The 20,774-nt window shown below is 48.8% G+C and overlaps 4 protein-coding genes across 4 annotated transcripts; 2 read left to right on the top strand and 2 right to left on the bottom strand.

Annotated features, from left to right (window-relative positions):
* Positions 1-382: 382 nt before the first annotated feature.
* has1 (ATP-dependent RNA helicase HAS1) lies at positions 383-2,365 on the bottom strand (the record flags this gene model as incomplete). The annotated part of the gene is made up of 4 exons (XM_057178396.1): positions 383-631; positions 691-951; positions 1,008-1,729; positions 1,798-2,365. The coding sequence occupies 4 exons, from the start codon at positions 2,363-2,365 to the stop codon at positions 383-385; spliced, it is 1,800 nt and encodes a 599-aa protein (XP_057030140.1).
* Positions 2,366-5,442: 3,077 nt separating this feature from the next.
* On the top strand, positions 5,443-7,744 carry N7457_007352 (transient receptor potential ion channel family protein; the record flags this gene model as incomplete). The annotated part of the gene is made up of 2 exons (XM_057178395.1): positions 5,443-5,809; positions 5,865-7,744. The coding sequence occupies 2 exons, from the start codon at positions 5,443-5,445 to the stop codon at positions 7,742-7,744; spliced, it is 2,247 nt and encodes a 748-aa protein (XP_057030139.1).
* Positions 7,745-8,599: 855 nt separating this feature from the next.
* On the bottom strand, positions 8,600-11,719 carry N7457_007351 (putative U1 snRNP complex component Yhc1; the record flags this gene model as incomplete). The annotated part of the gene is made up of 5 exons (XM_057178394.1): positions 8,600-9,084; positions 9,133-9,255; positions 9,334-9,435; positions 10,458-11,438; positions 11,503-11,719. The coding sequence occupies 5 exons, from the start codon at positions 11,717-11,719 to the stop codon at positions 8,600-8,602; spliced, it is 1,908 nt and encodes a 635-aa protein (XP_057030138.1).
* Positions 11,720-12,215: 496 nt separating this feature from the next.
* GbpA lies at positions 12,216-19,533 on the top strand (the record flags this gene model as incomplete). The annotated part of the gene is made up of 6 exons (XM_057178393.1): positions 12,216-13,686; positions 13,749-15,182; positions 15,236-15,572; positions 15,624-17,311; positions 17,361-18,128; positions 18,200-19,533. 6 exons carry the CDS (start codon positions 12,216-12,218, stop codon positions 19,531-19,533), a joined length of 7,032 nt encoding a protein of 2,343 aa, XP_057030137.1.
* Between the last annotated feature and the right edge of the window lie 1,241 nt (positions 19,534-20,774).

Genomic DNA, 20,774 nt, shown 5'->3' with positions numbered 1-20,774 from the left:
ACCGTCATACGTTGCACGATTGGGAAACCTGGAGATCTGGAATTGATCGAAAGGAATTCGGGCTGACCTCGCATGTTGGGCATAGAAATTCGGAGTATCATTTCTGATTTGCTCATGTACTCCGTACTTATCATAGGCCATTGCTCGAGGCCCAAAAGGACATGGGAAGGAACCCGTGTTTCAATGCAATGAACAAGATGCATTCGACTATCCCTTCGTCTACCATACAAAATACTGGCCTCGAATGTCATCTCTCTCGTGATTACAGAAGAAGGGCAAGAATTGAAACCCAAATAGATATATCCACATTGCTGAACTCCAATGTCCCTAAAATAAATATGCAGAGACAACCGATCGCTTTTGATGTTCATACAGATTGTTCTCAGTCATTGTGCTTCCGCTTGAACTTCAGTCCAGCACCGTGCTTGGGCTGGCTGCCGTATGTGCGGCGTCCTTCCTGCTTCTTATCGCGGCTGAGTCTGGAGCCCAGCTGAATGTCAATGCGGGGAGGAGCAGTGAAACCGAAGCCCTTGGCAACCTTGACGAGATCGAGCTTGTTCACATCGAACACGGTGCGGAGGGAGTGCGAAGCATATGCTTGGAGATAAGAACGGTAGCCATCCTTGGCGGACTGCAGAAATGCATTAGTATGAAACACAGACTTATGAGAGAGTGGGGATGATAGCTTACCTTGTTAAGATAGTAGTTCTGGCCAATGAGCTTCTCCAGCTGGGACTGCACATTGACAATCTTGGAACTGGGGAACTCGAACTCCACGACTGGCACACGCGCCTCCTTGAGGTGCTTCAGGAAACCGACCTCAGAGGGCTGGAGGAACATCAGACTGCGACCCTTGCCATCGGCACCACGGGCGGTACGTCCGACACGGTGAATGTAGTCACGAGGATCATCAGGAGGATCGAACTGGATAATCCAATCGACGGCGGGAATCTGAAAGAGGAGTCAGTTTAGTGATAAACACGAACAGGAAGGGATCAGAAACATACATCTAAGCCACGAGCGGCAACATCAGTACAGATCAAAGTACCCTGCTTAGCATTGCAGAACTCGAAGAAAGTATTGGTGCGCTTCTGCTGCTTCTGTTTTCCGTGAAGCTCCAGAACGGGAAGATCGATGTAGTTCAAAAGTTCAGCGTGGTACTTAACGCAGTTGCAGCTTGAGAAGAAGACAATAATCTTCTTCTTGAGGTTACGCTTCAGGAACGAGAAGAGAAGCAAGAAACGCTTGTCTGCCTCGCAAATCACGTAACCCTGTTCGAGACCAGCGACGGTACTGTGCTCCTTGCGGTGGTCGACATTAATGTACAGCGGTCCGGGGCGCAGTGATATCCGGGCCAGATCCTCAACCTTGGTGGTCTGTGTGGCGGAGAAAAGCATAGTTTGACGTTCTTCGGTGGGCAGGATCTTCACAATCTGGCGCATCTCATCTTCGAAACCGACTTCGAGAATTCGGTCTGCCTCGTCAATGACCAAGGTCTTCAGGTTCTTGAAGATGAATCCTTGGGTGTTCTGGAGGTGATCCAGCAAACGACCGGGGGTAGCAATAAGCAAGTTGACACCCTTCATGAGCTTCTCAGCCTCGGCGCGACGATTGGCACCTCCGATGACAATACCATATGTCTGAGAGTGATGAGCCATGAGTTCACGGGCGACACCGAAAATCTGCAGGGCCAACTCGCGGGTAGGGGAGACGACGAGAACACCAGTACCTATATCAGTGGATTAGTCAAATATTCGAATAGTAATACAATAGTCCATCGAGATGTTGCAAACTCACCGTTTCTGGGCTTGAAGCGCAAAGCGTGCAGCATCTCAATTGCGGGCAGCAAAAATGACAAGGTCTTTCCAGAGCCAGTCTTAGCGGCACCGAGCACATCACGTCCGGCAAGAAGAGGGGGAATGGTGCGTTGTTGAATCTCAGTCATGGTTGTGAAGCCCATATCCTCGATACCCTTCATGGTCTTCTCGGAAAGGTTAAGCTCAGTAAACTTCTGCAGCTCGCCCTCAGTCTGTGGCAGACGGACATCTTCCATGGTGGGAAGATCGGTGCCAGCCGCAGCCTCGACGTCTTCGACATCACTGTCCTCCTCATCGACCTCCTCAACATCCTCAACAGCTTCGGCCTCGTCGGAGCTTTCTTCCTCGGGACTTGGTGAAGCGCTGACCTTGCGCTTCTTGGTAGACTTCTCAGCTGAAGGCTTCGGGGTCGAGGCCACGCTCTTTTTCGGGGTCACTGCTGGGCTGGGTTTGGCTTCCACTGGCTTGGCGGCTTCGCTCTCTGATTTTGAGCCATGCTTTCTCTTGCGCTTGTTGATGGACTTCGCGGTGTCCACGGGGCCAGGCATTTTGTCGATTGTTCCTGCGACAGTGCGGTAGTTTACACTGGAACAAACAATCAATATGTTTTGCGGACCTAGATTATTGATCTCTGCGGGCGGAAATCATTCTGCTACTTTTTTTTTCTAATCGGTGAGATGTGGCAGAACTGCACCTCACGTGCTGATAGGATTGATCAGTTGGTGCCTTTATTATAAGGCATTGGTAGCCTTAGGCGCAAGGCTCATAATCTGCCCTGGTGGTAACCTTGATCATCCACAGGCGGTACTTCCATGGACCATATCTGCCGTTGTCATTGTCCATAGGTAGGTCGCGAAGATCACTATATCCATACTCCGTACGGAGTGCTGAGCAAGGTTTTTTTTACCCCCGAGAATAAATTATGCCAGAGCAAGACCAAGGATGCTGCGCAAGCGCCGCGACCTTGGCCATGATCAGGCAGACGAAATATCAGTACCTAAGATGACAGGTGGACAGTGCGGGTGGGAGAATACAATAATACACATAGCCACTCACTTGCCCAATGTACGTGTCTCATGCCAAGGGCTGGGCTTCTCTATCTAGGGGCACTTTGTCTTGGGTATGCTCATGCGATGGAAAAATAGTCCTGGCTGAGATGTTTGGTCATTTTTAGCCAAGGCGCTTTTTGTTCTTCAATATGAAGGGAGCACGTTTGACAAAAGAGTTCGATTACTTCTGGGGCTAACTTCAAGATTTCCTATTGGTCATGGACACCATGAAAGGCCTTTAGAACGAAATCCGGGGATTTTTCTCACAACTTGATCAAGGCGCTTGAAAGTACAAAGATGCAAATAAAGTGATCTACCGGTGGAAATATACCTCGAACGATCCAATTGCAGCAAAGAGCACAATGCAGAGATTTCAGGTTCTGGCCAATGAGATGCAATATCTATAATGGCCAATCAGATTAAGATCGTGGCGCCCAAAATAGCCAGGGCACCCGTGTGACAGTTCAGAAAAGGCTGGGTCGATGCATGAGTGGTCCTCCCCGCCTTCGAGATCTCAGCATATCCTATGTATGGACTGGCTATAACTTCATATAGGTGAGACCAAAGGCTGAGCAAAATGAAATCCAATATGGAGTAACCAAAACGTCATAACGCGCATGCCAGAATCACGATCTTCCGATCACCCCTTTCGGATGATCAGGGATGAAAATATGGAGTTAGGGCACACTAACAACGTTATGCAGTATAATATGTTCTACGGAGTAGCCACACACCGAAGTACAAGATAAGGGGCGAGACATATATCTTGACGCGAGTATAAATCTCCTTCTCAAGCTAGAATTGGTCATACAGATGTCAGCCCCAGTGTTTCTGAAACATGTCTGATCCGAGGCGAGGATGAAGACGGGCCCTTGCCAAACGGGGCTGTGCAATCGCGTGAACACTAATGTTGATTGGCATATGTTGATCGTTATATGGCGAGCCACTCCGTATGCATGTATCATATTGAGGTTACTTTGTATAACATGGTATTGTACGGAGTAAAGGAAGCGTGGAGGATCTTAGGACATCTGTTACGGTGTATACAACTTGATCTTCTTGGCTCTAGACTCGTGTGGATAGACTAAGAAGAATGATATCTATGTAGCTCTCGCTAGTATTATATTTAGTGCTTGGGAAAGGTTAGCCCCGGATCTGAAACGATCAAAGACAAACGACTAACCTTGGAACAAAAGAAGCCACAGATATCAGCGTAGGAACCTTGAAAGCCCATATACACACCATCGCATAGGAAGAAGCAAACGCTCGTTTAGTGCCCCTGAGCAATGGGGAACGAGAAAAATTAGTTTGAGAATGACACTCTAAATTTAATTAATCGTGGGTAGCGGCCAAATACCAGACAAAATACACAATTGCACGGTCATATACATACTCCGTAGTGTCTATGTTGTAAGACTGAGAGTAGAACATAGAGCAAGAAGTAACGGTCCACCTCTAGACTCACTCCACAGCTGGGGGCAGCGGTTCCTTTGGGTCAGGGCAAGACTTAATATGAGCATACCCGACTTTCTCTCAGTCAATCCCAAGGGCCAAGGACCCGCTTGATTCCGCCCCGGTCCATCAACCGCTTTCGGCAGCGTTAAGACGCGTGTGCGATGAAGTATAGGTAGTTCTTAACTGTGTATGGCAGACATATGCTCCAGTAGACTGAATGAAGTGAATGAGGTGGACAAAGGAAACTTGGAAGTAATAGAATCCTACGTTGTAAGGAGTACTCCGTAGAGGGGCGGGTATTCTGCATGTGGTAACGGGGGGAAGTGCCAGTGGCCATGCAGAACAAACTCAAACACCAATACCGGCCGGTGATTGGCCCAGCCCTTGCCGCCCCTGTCATATTACAATACAGGACCACATACCTACAGTGGAATGGCGACGGTCATTGCACCTGGGCACCTGGGCAGTGTCTTTCCCATGAGAACATTCAACTCTCTCACCCTCATTCTCTCATTGTCTTTCTTTTTAAAACCTCTTCTCTTCTTGGTGATTCCAGGGAATCTCATCCTCACTTTAAACCACACTTTCTCCTCCTTCAAGGCCTCTGACTCCTTTACTCCTTTTTCGGCCATACTGTGTATCGCCAGTCCACTCGCTCTCGACCTTGAGCTCTTTCGCTCTTTCGCTCTTTCGCCTTGTTGACTTGAAGGCTCGTCCTTTAGGCCCATTTCAGTACTATCAGCTTTCATTCAGACTCTGACCTATCGACTTTCATTCGTCTCTAAACTCAACTTATTCAATTCCATACCCCCCTTGCGACTATTCCGTCCCGCTCATATTCAATGAACCAGTGAAAGTCATAATCACCCCATTCTCCCACGCCGACTTGTGAAAGACACACCATACGGTGACCCTCCAAGGAGATATTGGGAAACATAATCTGACCCCACGGCGATCAACGACTCGGCCGTACAGAAACTTCCGCATCCGGCGGCTGGCAACGTGGTACTCTGGAGTACCGCTGACACAAAGCCGTCAGAGATCTTCCCCTCGCCCTGAAATCTTACTGGAATTTCACCTATTGCTTCGCAACCTCCCCCTGGTATAGAACTTACGACAAAATGCGGTTATTATCGCTCCTCGCCGGCTTCGTCGCCTTTCTGGCGCCGCTAGCTTCAGCCATTCAGCTCCTTGAATCTAATGCACTTAGCGTGTGTATGCAGAGTAGCAACTTCACAGCAACTTATTTCAACGTCGTCTTCTACCCAGGAAACAACTCTCTTGTGGTCGGCCTTGATGGCGTCTCATACATCACGGGCAAGGTCGTTGCGGAAATGACCCTCACCGCGTATGGTTATGAGGCATACAAAAACACGCTCGATCCCTGTGGGATTAAAGGCATGGGAATGTGTCCCATGGCCGCTGGACCTATAGACTTGGGTCCACTTTCCCTCGACCTGCCAGATGGCACCTCAGACAGCATTCCAGGTAAGTCTGCTGTGTAGGAAACGAGAATCACAACGTGCTGATATTCACTGGCCAGGTATTGCCTATACCGTTCCTGACCTTGATGCCAATGTGCGAATTGTCATCAAGACGGCTGACACGAAAGAAAAAATTGCTTGCGTCGAGGCCTCGCTTTCCAACGGCAAGACTGTAAACCAAGCTGGAGTCTCGTGGACAACTGCTATTATCTCGGGTTTGGGTCTTGCTGCATCTGCCATTACTTCCGGACTAGGTCATTCCAACACAGCGGCTCATGTCGCAGCTAACGCCCTCTCTCTTTTCGGATTCATGCAGTCACAGGCTATGATTGGCATGACCTCGGTCCATATGCCTCCAATTGTGGAAGCATGGACACAGAATTTCCAGTGGAGCATGGGTATCATCCGCGTAGGATTTCTCCAGACGATTGCTACTTGGTACCAGCGGGCGACAGGTGGAACCCCGTCGACCCTCATGTCCCAACTTGGAGATACTTCTGTGGAAGTGCTCAGGCGTCGCAAGCGTGACGTAGCAACTCCTGCAGTGGAAACTGCAGTGGAATTGTTCAAAAGAGCCACCAGTGCAATGGTGGTTAAGCGTTCAACTGGTATGGTTAAAAGAGCTGAGCAAGCCCAGAAACTTCTTGTCATTCGAGGAATTGACCGCGTTGGATTCCGTGCGAACATGGAGGAAACCAACATTTTCCTCACTGGCTTGATTTTCTTCTCAGTCTTCACTTGTTTCGTCATCATCATCGTTGCAGCATTCAAGGGCATTACCGAGCTTCTTGCCAAGCACGGCAAAATGAAGAGCGACCGATTCCAAGACTTCCGCAATGGATGGAAGGTCGTTCTTCGCGGTATCTTGTTTCGCCTGACACTCATTGGTTTCCCTCAAATGTCTGTACTTTGCCTCTGGGAGTTCACACAGCGTGACTCGGCAGCTGAGGTGGTTTTGGCAGTGATTATGATCCTGTCTATGCTTATCTCCCTCGGATGGGCATCTCAGAAGGTCATCCGGTTGGCAAAGCGTTCAGTCACAATGCACAAGAATCCGGCCTACATTCTCTACTCTGACCCAGCCTGTCTGAACAAGTGGGGCTTCTTATATGTGCAGTACCGAGCGACGGCGTACTACTTCGTTGTTCCATTCCTCATTTACACATTGATCAAGGGTATGTTCATTGGTCTGAGCCAACCTGCACCTGTCGTTCAGACAGTGGCCTTGGTGGTCCTTGAGCTCGCCATGCTGGTTGCTGTGTGCGTTCTCCGCCCTTGGATGGACAAGAAAACAAACATTTTCAACATCTCCATTGCTGTGATCAATTTCCTTAATTCTATCTTCCTATTGGTCTTCTCGGATGTGTTCGACCCCCCTGGAATGATGATTGGTGTCATGGGTGTCATCTTCTTCGTTTATAATGCCGTGTTCGCTTTGGTCCTTTTGATCCTCGTTCTGCTCGCCTCGATTTACGCCGTTGTCTCCAAGAACCCCGACACTCGGTACCAGCCCATGCGCGATGACCGCGGTTCGTTCATCAAGTCCCAGACTCAGCTTACCACTGAACTGGATGCCCTGGGCGCTACAGCCCGGGGTGATGACAAGGCTGGACATTATAATAATAACCCATTCGACGACGATACTGCCTCTATCTCTAGCGGAAACGGTGCCACAATTGGCCGTCAAATGGAATCAACCTACCCCCCGCAAGGCAATATCACCCAAGCGCCTCGGTCCCCCGTTGACCCGTCTGTACCACTGTTCCCCAGCAGTGCCTCGGGTAACCCTCCCCCGGGATATGACCACTTCGGTCGATCACCTTCACCCGCCCCACGGAGCTTCGATAACGCTCCTATCGGCCAATCTGCTTTGTCGACAAACTACCAAGCCCAAAATTCTGCCAGTCCTTGGCAACGAGGTGCTGGTTATGACCACTAAAAGAGGCCCATGGTCTCCTATTTTGTTGCTTCCGAGATGAAGATATGTGATTTTGTTTTAGCGCGGGATGCCGACGATCTATTCCTCTGGGTTCGGGGTTCTCTTTTTGCTCCTTTATTTTTGTTCTGCACAGGCCTGTAGCATCCTCGTTGCTATCGGCTGATTCAGATACACTTCTTTTCTTGATCCCCCACAGTTGTCAATGGTGTGATCTTTTATCATCTATTCCTTCCTTTCCCATTTACTCCACCTCTTCACTTGGGCTGTTCTTTTTTTTCTTCTTTCCCCGGCCCTAATCGTTTCACGGTCGACGTGTATTTCCCTTGTCTTTACTTCCGTTTGGCGTTCTTGATGCATTCTGGATATGGTGATCGGCCTTGGGTTTCTATTTTCTTTTTGTCGCCGCAGGATCTTTACTGCCGATGAAATATATTCTTCAGATTTTCCAGTTGTGAGTTTTCAATCTCCACCAGTATCCTGGGAAGTAGTTCTAGTGTTTAAATATTTATTCAATGATGCTCTGTCCATAATTATCAATGTGGATGTTGTGTTCTCAATTCTCTCTTTCTTACTTCATACATCTAATTCTCTTTATATATCAATGCCATGGCCATCTCATAACGAATTCAATTCCATAACTTGATAACATCCACGAGAGATCATGTACGAAACATAACGTACGAAAAGCAAATAAACGTAATAAAAGAAACCGCTATTTTACATTAACAGTAAAGAGCAAAAAAAAAAGGACGAGAAAGGCCATGCCACGCCCAGGACACCGCACATCTCCACAAAAGAAAAAAAAAGAAAGGTATCAGCAACGAATCCTCATGAAAACCACTCGTAGATTCCCAATCACCACCTTTGATCCATCCCACCGGGAGGCCCACCAGGAGGTCCACCTCCGGGGGGAGGAGGATATCCCTCTGAGCCGCGAGGACCAGTTGGAATCTGCGCAGGGCCACCAGGACCCATGCCAGGCTGACCAGGCATAGGTGGGAAGCCTGCAGCGCCGGGTGGGGGGATAGGGAAGTTCGGGAAGCCGCCTGGTGGTGGGATGGGCAGATTTGCGCCGTGGGGCATGTTGGGGAGAGGCGGGGGGAAGCCGCCTGTTGGTGGGGTTCCGGCGTTAGGGAAAGGCGGTGGGAAAGGCAGACCGTGAGCTCCGGGGGCTATTGGGTGGAAGGGTAAGTGATTAGCTGGGTGAGGTCCAGGGTGTCTTGGGAATCCTTGGGCTGCGGGGAAGGGTGGTGGGTGGAACATACGAGGCAGCATGCCTGGGGCGCCGGGGGCGCCTGGTGGAGGGATGCCGAAGGGTGGAGGGGGCATGCCCGGGCGGCCTTTATTATTAGTTTTTGGATTCATTGGAAAAGGCCGGGGAGGCATACCAGGGAATCCGAAGGGAGGCGGGAAGGCACCGGGGGGCATCATGTTGGGAACCTGTTGGCCCTCTGCGGCGTAGGAGGAGGTGATGGAGTCGATGACGGATTGGGCTTTTTCTTGGCCAATCTCTGTACAGATTTCTTGTGGTTAGCAATCGTGCAGCTGTTGGTGTTGGTATTGGCGCCTGCGCTATCGCTGAGACCTACGTTGGTAGTAGTCCACCACGTTCCTCAGGTGGTTTCGGCCCGAGTTGTGTGCCTTGCGCACGCTCATTGAGTCGTGTGTCAGGTAGACATCGCAGTAATCACCTAGAAGTTGAATCGAGGAGTTAGTAATCTGATATATGAGCTTCAGATGCTAGAGTCGATATCGGCATAGCGTGTCGCATCGCGTCCGGAATAGGATTCATATGACACCGCTTTGTCTGTCGAGACTCGGATTTGCAAGGCAACCTACAGAAGAGTGCATGGGTTGTTAGCTTTCAGTTGAGAGTATATAGCCTAGAAAATACTTATATTTGGGCATCTTGCCGGTTTAGTACCAAGTACCTTGCTGTCGTCGCGCGAAAGAGGAAAATTCGCTTCCGGGATGGATGTTGTTCAGCTGGCGGAGTTGTTGACTAGCAAGGTCTTGCTGGATGTGTGATATCGAATTCTCAAATTGCAGCTTGGAAGTAAGACCCAAGCGACACAGATAATAGAGAGACAATGAGGCACTAGGACTGGCAGGTCGTTTCGGAGCTCGATGGCGAAGGTTTAAGCGGTCGGGCATGGCAGAATAGTGTCTTATCGCATCAACGTCTCTTCAGGGCTCTTGTCTACACAAGAAATGTATTTGGCGAATTCAAATCATGCGGTGTGGGTGATACTACCAAATAAAATTAACGGATAAATTTGTATCACGACCCCCTGGACTGTTCTCCGAAATTAGGGAGAGCTAGTGCTTTCAGGGAAGCCTGAATTCAGTTGTGAGCACACAACATGCGATCTTCGTCCGCTCATTTACCTTGACTACATGTATAGATTCCACTATCTTCTATCGCAAAGGCTGCTCTATATCCTATTATGTATCAACACCACGCTGTCAGATGGCGATGTAGATGGCGATGTAGAACCCTTTCTGTTTTTTTTGGCCCATCCTCTTATGTTATCCTTACGGGACACAGCTAGAATTATAGCAAGCCCTGGACTCAGCTTCATAACTGAAAGGATTGGAATTATTCTACCTACACTGGTACGCCTTCATATCACATAATGTTTCACACAAGAAGGGCTATTTCAATCATTGTTCGCATTCAGTCTGGCCTACTTATCCCAGTTGCACGCAACACCTGGGGATAAGACGCCGGAGACAACTCCACCCTGTGCTCTCACATTCAAAACCCGCTCACCCTCTTCATGTTCAATCTCAATCTTCCCATCTTCCATGCTCCGAACGAACCCCACGATCATTCGCAGCAAGCAGGCAAATTTGGCCAGGGTCGGTTGGTGGTCATCCTCCCACTGCTCAACATCCTCTCGGACATCATGGATCTGAATATCACCAAATTTGTTTGCTTTATGGAAGGCGAGAACTAAGCTTGGAGTCTGCGTCATCCATAGTCGGGCCATTTCTTCCCTAAGGACATCCGCGGGTTTTTTATTGTGAGATCGAGTCTTCAGATCGAAGATTGCACATTGTGGGATATGCCGGCCTTTATTCGCAATTCCGAGCTGCTGCAATGATTCGTTCGTGGGAGCTGGTTGCATATTCGAGATTGTTGCATCTTCAATGGAAGGCAAAGCTTCCTCCTGGGCAATCTCACTTGTATACACGGGGGCTTTGGTGAGCTCATTGGTCTCCGGAATCAGATTGGACAAGAATCCATCCGCCTTAAACCGCATCAAACATTTCAAATCGGCGAAGTCATACTCCACCACCCGCTGATGGGAATCGGATCCGGCCACACTGGCACTCCATGTGGTGTACACTTTTGGGAAAGTATGCCCGTACCCGTAAGTAACGTTATACTTCTCAATAGGCGAGTTTTGCCTTCTGATGAAGAAAACCGTTGTGTCGAGTACCTCGACAAGCATTCTGAAGGGTTTATCTTTTCCACGAACAAAACCAAGCAAATTGCCCAAAGTGTTTTCGCAGCCGACGATGTCCACATCAGTTACGGGGAACTCGGGTCTGTCTGTCAGTATTGCTTGTATCATCGGCTCCAGTGGGTGGTTGGGATATCTTCCGGCATTGTTGTCACGATAATATCGACCATTGTCTTGTCGAAGCTTGGGAACGTCAGACGGAGGGCTCCATTGTGGTGGTTCACCTGGTAGATATTGGTTTAGCCAACAGTGAACTAGGCTGAGTATCATGGGACCTCATCTTCCCACCTGGAACGATGATGCTGGGATTTCTGCCACTGAGCCAGTTATACGATGTCAAGTAGTGGCTATTCGTAATCCGAGCTGTGTCTTTTTCTTGATCTCTCCCACTTTCAATGTCGGCGTGGTGGATGGTAACAATCAAATCGCCCAAAGGAGGTGGAATTGGATCAATCTCTTTTGTCCTCCGTGGGTCTGTTGGAGTTGATCGAGCTCTTCGCGTCATTTTGTAGACTGGACTGGGCAGCGCGGATGAGGAGTGGTAAATGAGAGAGTAAACGAGAGAGTAATTATACAAACGAAGAATAACCAAGCTCGAGGGTGTCAGGTGCGAGCACGTGGACAGAAATACCAAACTGAGTGTCTCGTCATTTGCCATTTCTTGCCAGTGACTCCAGCGCTTAATGTGTTACAGCAAAGACCCCTGTCGACACGTCACCTCCCTCTACTTCATCGATTGGTTTATCCTGTTCTGTTGGTGCAAGAAGCCTCATTGCATTCCAAATATGCAAGCCTAGGATACCATAAGAGATTCTGCGCATTTGGTTATTTGTAACCAATCGATGGCCTCTGCGCTGTTGGCACTGAGGCGCAGAGCCGTAACTGTCACAAGTATAAACCCCCTCCAAGGCGCCACTTTCACATCTCAGGTTAGAATTTCTATCTTATATCTTTCAATTGTAACTCATCAATTTCGATCATACTAGCTGATCAATATCATTATGTCTGCCGACATTCAATCAGAGCGGCTGGCTAAATATTTCGGAGCCGTCGTTCTTGGAAAACAAGAAGTGCAAGATCAAGCCAACTTCAAGCGATTTGTGAAAGCGATCCTGGATCAAAGTGATCCTTGTATTGTGGTTCAGCGAATCGTCTCAAGTCCAAGCGCCTTGAATGTATTGCAAAGTGGACTGAGGTTCAACCTTAGCTCGGCTTTCATCAACGAGTATACTGCAAAGTTGATTCAATACCTGAACCACCGCGAAGTCAAGCTTCTTTGCAACGGGAAGTTTCTGGAACAAATTCTTCTGGTGATACTGGAGCCTCGGACTCTCTGGAACGCATTTTTGGAGGCATTCCGCACTCGGAAACTGGACGACGATGCGATCCGGGCTCTATGCTGGTTGTTGACAGAATTGCTTTCACTGCCTGCCTCTTCTGGAGTAGATGTGAGAACCGATGCCCAGGCTGTTTTGGACGATGGATCGCTCTTATCTTCGGCCTCTATGGACACGCGAAACTTGGGCCACAAGATCAAATACCTTTTGGAGATGAAATCATCCGCGGCCACTCTTCAAGCCTCGGAAACCACAGCAGGAGGTCGGCATGATAATGATTTTGCTGATTTCCGCTTGACGACCATTTTCCCTACGGCGGATGAGATGGGGTGCACGGAGAAACCATTTTATCGACGTGCTGAAGATGTCGCGCAGCTGCCTGATAACCAACGTATCGCGGGTCATATTGACAACCAGTTTCGCCTTCTGCGAGAGGACATGCTTTCGGAGCTCCGTGATGACTTTCAAATTGCAAGAGGAACAAAGAAGGGACGGCGGTCGGCAGTCCACCTGAAAGCCCTCTCTCTTGCTCGTCTTCGCTGTACTTCCGGGCCTCAGGACCGCCTCCGGCCTTGTACTGTTGGCGTCACTGCCCAATTCGGCCTTGAGAGACTGAAAGGCATGTCGAAAGAGGCTCGGAAAACGTTTTTGAAAAATACGCCGAACTTTGTCAAGCATCGTGCCTTTGGGTGCTTGATTCGAGACACAGAACTCGTGGCCTTTGCTACAATTGAAAGAGAGATCGATGATCTGGTATCCAATCCACCAGTGGTCATGTTGCGTATCGCAGGCGAAGAAGCGGTCAAAAAGTCTCTTCTTTGCCTCAAACTCTACAATGATTTGGAGTTCTTGATTGTGGATACTGCAATGTTTGCGTATGAGCCAATCTTGAAATGCTTGCAGGAGAGAGTAGATTTGCCTCTCACAGAAGAGCTATTCCTTTACGAAAAAGATCAGCCAATACGTGACTCAAGCCTGGTTCCTTGGGATATAGTTAACAAATTGAAGGAAGAAATCGGATTCAATATCCAGAATATCCTTCAAACTCCTAAGCCAGTGACATTGGACCCTTCCCAACTTGACTCTCTGCTGGCTGGATTGACACAAAGAGTCAGTTTGATTCAAGGGCCTCCAGGTAGGAAGATGAAATTTTCATTCTCGTTATTCAAGACGTCAAACTGACAGCATGAAATATAGGTACTGGCAAGTCTTTTATTGGTGCGCTTCTTGCAAAGACTCTACATGATAACACCAAAGACAAGATTCTGGTTATGTGCTACACCAATCATGCCTTGGATCAGTTTCTGGAGGACTTGCTAGATATCGGAATCAATTCATCTGCCATAGTCCGCATCGGCTCCAAATCAACACAGCGGACTGAGCCGCTTGGATTGTTCAAACAGCAATCATCTTATAGAAGGACGCAGACCACTTGGAACACCATCAAGGCACTCGAAGCGGACGGAAATGATCAACTGGTTGATTTGGACGATTCTTTCCAAGCTTATAAGAAGCTTGCAGCTAATGCTGCATCCATCTTGGACTATTTGGAGTTTGAAGAACCAAAGGCTTTCGAAGCTTTGTCTGTACCCGAAGACGAAAATGGCATGACCACCGTGGCTAAGGGGGGCAAGTCAATCAAGAAAGAATATCTCTATAACCGATGGATCAAGGGTAAAAATGCTGGAGTTTGTATCAATAAGCTTCCCGCTCATTGTCGCGACATGTGGACACTAGATTTGAAGATCCGAGAAGAGAAAGACAGAGCTTGGAAAAGAGCTGTTCTGGGTGAACAGGCCGAGTCTTTGGGCGTCAGTATGGCCTTGTTCGACAAATGCCAAAGCAGACTGAGTGCTACCCTGGGCGAGAGAAGCCGTGAAATTCTCAAAGAAAAGCAAATCATTGGCTGTACTACTACAGCTGCGGCAATGTATTCCGAGGATATCCGACATGCTTCTCCTGGGATAGTGCTGCTCGAAGAAGCGGGCGAGATCCTTGAATCCCATGTGCTCACAGCGATGACACCAGAAACGAAACACCTGATCTTGATTGGCGACCACCAGCAGCTACGACCAAAGATCAACAGCTACAGCCTGAGCACGGAGAAGGGAGATGGTTATGATCTGAACGTCTCCCTGTTTGAAAGACTCATACATGCTGGATTTCCCCATACCACATTGCTCAAGCAGCATCGAATGTGTCCAGAAATCTCGAGCTTCGTACGCAATCTCACTTATCCTGGGCTGGAGGACGCCCCAAAGACCAAGAACCGCCCTCAGCCCCGAGGGCTATGTGACCGAGTGATATTCTTTCATCATCAAAACCCCGAAGAAATCTTCTCAGAGATCTCAGACCTACGTGATGAGAACTCGAAAGGGAGCAAGAGAAATTCGTTTGAGGCAGACGTAGTGCTCAAGATCGTGAAGTATCTTGGACAGCAGGGATATGGAACAGACAAACTGGTGATTCTGACTCCGTATCTCGGTCAACTAAGTCTACTCAGGCATACTCTCAGCAAACAGAATGATCCCGTGTTGAATGATATTGATTCCCATGACCTTGTTAAAGCAGGGCTTCTATCCCAGGCGAGCGCTTCCCATGCCAAGCGTCAGATCAGGCTTTCCACAATCGGTAAGTACAGAAAAGGAATGGGTTGCAAACAGTCGTCTCACCGAAGAAAATAGACAACTTCCAAGGAGAGGAGAGCGAGATTGTTATCGCATCGCTCACTCGCAGCAACAAAGTCGGCGACATAGGATTCATGGCAGCCCCCGAGCGGCTCAATGTCCTGCTTTCCCGAGCGCGAAACGTCCTCATTCTAGTAGGAAATTCGGAAACATTCGTTTCCAGTCGAAAGGGCCAACGGCATTGGAAACCATTCATTGACCAACTGAAGTCGAACGGTCACCTGTACGATGGACTGCCCGTCCGATGCGAGCAACACCCTCAGACAAACGCCATTCTTCGAACACCAGACGACTTTGACAGAGAATGTCCAGATGGAGGATGCTCTGCGCCTTGGTAGGTTTATGTGAAAACATAGCAGATCTTTGTCCACTGACTCTTTTATAGTGGCGTAAAATTGAGTTGCGGGGTCCACGAATGCCCGTCAAAATGCCATCAGCTTGCCGATCATTCAAAAATGAAATGTACCAAGATCGTCAAATGGAAATGCCCCCGGGGCCATTCATTATCTGTGGCATGTTCACAAACGAAGCGCTCTTGCCACTTCTGTATCCTCGAAGATCAAATCAAAGAGCGCAAGCGCAAACGTGATCTTGAGTTAGAAAAAGAACGGAAACGAAAGCAGGACGAGTATGCTCAGAAACTTGCAGAGGCCCAGGAGGAAGCTTCCTATCTAAAGCGCTTGCGACGCGATGAATTCGATGACGCGGAACGAGCCAAAATTCTTGAACAACATCGACAGGAAATTGAGAATTTGAAGAACCCCCCTCAACCAGCAACCATTCAAGGAAGTTTGCAATCTCAAATCACCACAAGCATACCCTCCATTGCGCGATCTCTCACGCCTACCAACGTACCATCAATCACCACGAAGATAGCTACACCACCGATTGCCGACAAAACGAGTACTCACACCCGAAGTGTTGAGCCTCCCACTCGCCAGAAAATGGCACCACCAAAGCAATCGGCAGCCGAAACTGACTGGGCATACCAAAAGAAGTTTCTGAATGCTCAAAGCCAAGAGATTGACAAGCTAATGGACATGACCGGGCTTGAGTCAGTGAAGGAAAAATTCTTGTCTATTAAGGCCAAAGTGGACGTGGCCGTTAGACAGAATGTCGACCCTAGCCGTGATCGATTTGGATCTGTATTGCTTGGAAACCCTGGCACCGGCAAAACAACGGTTGCCCGTCTCTATGCGAAGTTCTTGGCGTCTATGGGGGTCATTCCTGGTGATAAATTTGTCGAGACAACTGGGTCTAGGCTTGCAAACGATGGTATTTCCGGATGCCAAAAGACCCTTGAGACCCTCTTGAAAGATGGCGGAGGCGCCATGTTCATCGATGAAGCTTACCAGCTCGTGGGCAGTAGCTTTGGGGGCACCCAGGTCCTAGACTTCCTCTTGGCCGAAGTTGAAAGCCTCACGGGAAAAGTGGTCTTCATTCTGGCGGGATATCAACGCCCGATGGAGAAGTTCTTTGCTCATAATCCAGGGCTTCCTAGTCGCTTCCCCCATGAACTGAAATTCGCCGACTTCGATGACTCTGAGTTAATGCAGATTTTGGGGGCATGCATCGAAAGGACATACAGGAAGCAGATGAAAGTTGAGGATGGCCTTGGGGGACTTTACTGTCGCATCGTAGCTCGTCGAATAGGCCGCGGGCGTGGTCGTGAGGGCTTTGCAAATGCAAGGGCCGTTGAAAATACCATGACCAAGATCTCCGAGCGACAAGCCGCGCGTCTCAGCCAGGAAAGACGACAGGCTGTCAGCAAAGTTGACGATTTCTTCCTGAGTCAGGAAGATCTGATCGGTCCGGATCCATCCCAGGCTCTGATGTCATCAAATGCCTGGCAGAAGCTGCAGACCATGATTGGCTTGGGTGCTGTGAAAAGGACGGTGCAAGCCATACTGGATACCATGCGATACAACTACCAGCGTGAGATAGATGAGAAGCCCTTGGTTGAGTATAGTCTGAACAAGGTCTTCCTGGGAAATCCTGGAACTGGGAAGACTTCGATTGCGAAAATCTACGGTCAGATTCTTGTGGATATTGGGTTTTTGTCTAATGGCGAAGGTATGCGAATCTTGACGTTGTCTATGAGCCTGACTAACAGCAATCACAGTGGTCGTCAAGAACCCGTCAGACTTTGTTGGCAGCGTAATAGGAGAATCTGAAAAGAACACCAAGGGAATACTCGCGTCCACATTGGGGAAGGTCCTAGTCATCGATGAGGCCTATGGACTGTTCGCTGGAGGTACCTCAGATGGAACAGGTTCTAAAAGTGATCCATTCAGGGTTGCCGCCGTGGACACAATCGTTGCAGAAGTGCAAAGCACACCTGGTGATGATAGGTGTGTTTTGCTTCTGGGGTACAAGGATCTCATGGAAGAGATGTTTCAGAAGGTCAATCCTGGCCTCAGCCGGCGCTTTCCAATGGATCAGGCATTTGTCTTCGAAGACTTCACCGCAGATGAACTGGATTCCATCGTGGATCTGAAACTCCAAGAACAAGGTTTCGGCATAACTGACCGCGGTCGTCGCGTTGTGCTGGAGATGTTGGAGCGTGCCCGAAATCGTCCACATTTCGGCAATGCCGGCGAGATTGACAACTTGCTCAACGGAGCCAAGATGCACTATCAAAAACGCTTGGCATCCAGCAAACACCCCAATTCCGTTTCAGATTGCCTCCTTGATGCTCCTGATTTTGATGAAGACTTCGATCGCGCGGATAGGAATGAAAGTGTTGCAAAGCTTTTTGAAGGCGTCATCGGATGTGAAAGCATTGTTGCCCAACTAGAAGGGTATCGTCAAACGGTTCAGATTCTCAGACAGCTGGGCAGGGATCCTCGCGAACAACTGCCATTCAACTTTGTCTTCCGCGGTCCTCCAGGTATCGGATCCTTTTCTCATATTTTATATCAACTCTAGACGCGGAGTTTTACTGACATGCAACCTCGATAGGCACTGGAAAGACCAGCACAGCTAGAAAGATGGGCCAAGTATACTATGATATGGGCTTGTTGGCTTCAAGTGAAGTAGTCGAGACCTCAGCGACGGACCTAGTTGGTCAATACGTAGGCCAAACAGGCCCAAAAACCCAGCAAGTCCTTGAACGTGGTCTTGGAAAGGTACTTTTCATTGATGAAGCCTATCGCCTCGCGGACGGAAAATTCGCCCAAGAGGCTATGGATGAGATCGTGGATGGGATTACCAAACCTAAGTTCGCCCAAAAACTGATAATCATTCTAGCCGGTTATGACGCAGACATAGAGCGACTCTTACAGGTCAATGCAGGCCTCAGAAGTCGTTTCTCGGCTTCTGTTCAATTCGGCCCCTTGCCTTCAGCGGATTGTATCCAGTTGCTATGCAAGCTTTTGCTGAAAGAGAAGAATGATTTGTTAAGCAATTCACAGGCCCAATTTGATTTAGTCTGTCTGGAAAGCCCTGATTCCGGGTTTATGAGGGGAATGGTCCAACGTTTTGACAGGCTCTCACGCACTCCGGGATGGGCAAATGCACGAGATGTTGAGACACTCAAAAAAACAATATTTGGCAAGGTTCTTCAGTCGTCCAGTGGGAAAAGGCTGGCTCTGGGCAAAGATACCGTGCTCGAAGTGCTCGACTCAATGATCAACGAGCGATCCAGCGGGAAACAATACTTGCAAATCCCCCCATCAACCGGATTCAATGGTGGAGAGCAGATTGCCGACCTTCCTGTACGCACTCAAATTAGTAGCAGCCCTGTGACAAAGCTGGACAGCCAAAACCCGGTCGACATGGACATGACATCGACTAAACCCGACACAAAGACCGAGTGTCAGACCGAGAAGGCCACTACCACAGCAAAGCGAGATGATGGTGTTACAGACGAAGTTTGGGATCAACTCGAAAAAGATAAAGCTTTGGCAGAGGAACGAGAAAAGGAGTACTTGCGCGTGCAAGAGGAAGAGGACAGGCAGAAGGAGATGGTCTTGAAACTCAAGGAGGAAGAGGAAAAGGCTGCACGGGAACTGGAAGATGCAAATAAGAAAGCAGACGAGGATGCTAAAAGACGTCACGAGCAAGCCCGGTTAAAACATGAACTGGAGCGCAGAAGACAGGAAGCAATCCTAGAGAAGCTCAGAAAGCAGCAGGAGGCTCTGGCCGAGGCTCGTCGGAAGGAACAAGCTAATCAGACGAAGCTGAGAACCATGGGGCTCTGTATCGCTGGCTTTCAATGGCTCAAACAAGCCGGTGGATATCGTTGTGCTGGTGGTACTCATTGGGTGTCGGATGCTCAGCTTGGAGATTCCTGAATTTGTGAGATTCAATCCACACCGGTCCATATAGACTGATATAGAGTTTCGATAGCATGCATCGAGAAACCAGATAGTCAGAGGGCATCTATTGAGCACCTAGTCTATATTCAGTTTTTACCTCATGTTGAAACTCAGTAGTATAGATCTGAGTTAGATAGCAGGGCATTCTGAATGAAGGATCAGGTGATAAGGGAATAGTATCAAGAAAGTGTCAAGGAAGTACCTATCCGTCTAATTTATTCTGGCGGTCAAAGTTGCAGGCTTAAATACAATTCACTTTGCTCCTCTTATGATAGAGGAATCTACCTAGGAAGTGTATCCGAGTGCGATATTATACTCCGTACGCCTGTTCATAGTGAGACTCTTTCCAAAGTCCACAGGCAGACATGGACTAAATGAACGTGACATTCCACCTCGGCTAGCCGCAAAGCTTGAAGGGCCCAGAGAGGCGATATCGTCAGGTAGGCGGACGGAAATGGTGGATGCTGGTTTGGAATTAGTTCGATGGGGTCCTGTGGAGGTCATAGGATTCCCATCTCTGGGGACGGAAGAAGACATAGCAGGTCTTCTAGGCAGTCTGGGCTCCTGGGCCCTGAAAGGATACCCTGACAATCAAAGTGTGCGAAAACACGACTCTCTGTTGGGACGCCCCTCAGTGTCTGTTGGTCCACCCTCTTTGTGTAGACTGCGCCCTTTGATAGTTGTTTGCTAGCTGGGGGGCTATAAAGGCCCCAACTTTCCCAGAGATAGAAGAATTGGACTTCTTCTCTTTCTGTCCTTCTCTCTCTCTTTTCCCTATTTGCCTCAACGCTATTCCGTGATAGTGTACACGTTCCTTAGATAGAGTCTTTCACCTACAGTTCAATCGCAACCCCTGATTGGTCCTCTTGAAGAGCTTGCAGACCTCTCATTGGCTTCCTTCCAGGCTGTATCACGTGAAGGATTGTCTTTTGCGCGACGGTGATCGTTTTCGACGAAGTTTTCCCAACTTTTGCGGGTCCTCCATTAGGGTTTCTGATATCGCATCACTACTCACCGGCTTCCTCACTGGCTTCCTATTTCGGTCAGGGCTACAAGCAGGAGGCACAGGGGGCGCTTGTATTTTGCTGATGGGCCATGGCCCGTGACTTCGAACACATAAAAAGGGTCTTATAGATACGAGGGCCAGTCTTTCTCGCAGATAGTTTCTGTCGCCACCTTCGGGAACTGCAGCATCCAACTGGGTCTGATGTGAGTTC

The sequence above is a fragment of the Penicillium paradoxum genome (genome assembly GCF_028828445.1).
Source record: "Penicillium paradoxum strain IBT 22861 chromosome Unknown utg000006l_segment0_segment0, whole genome shotgun sequence".
NCBI classification, from domain to species: domain Eukaryota; kingdom Fungi; phylum Ascomycota; class Eurotiomycetes; order Eurotiales; family Aspergillaceae; genus Penicillium; species Penicillium paradoxum.
The sequence above is the reverse complement of the archived record's forward strand: the minus strand, read 5'-3'. Positions and strand labels throughout refer to the sequence as shown.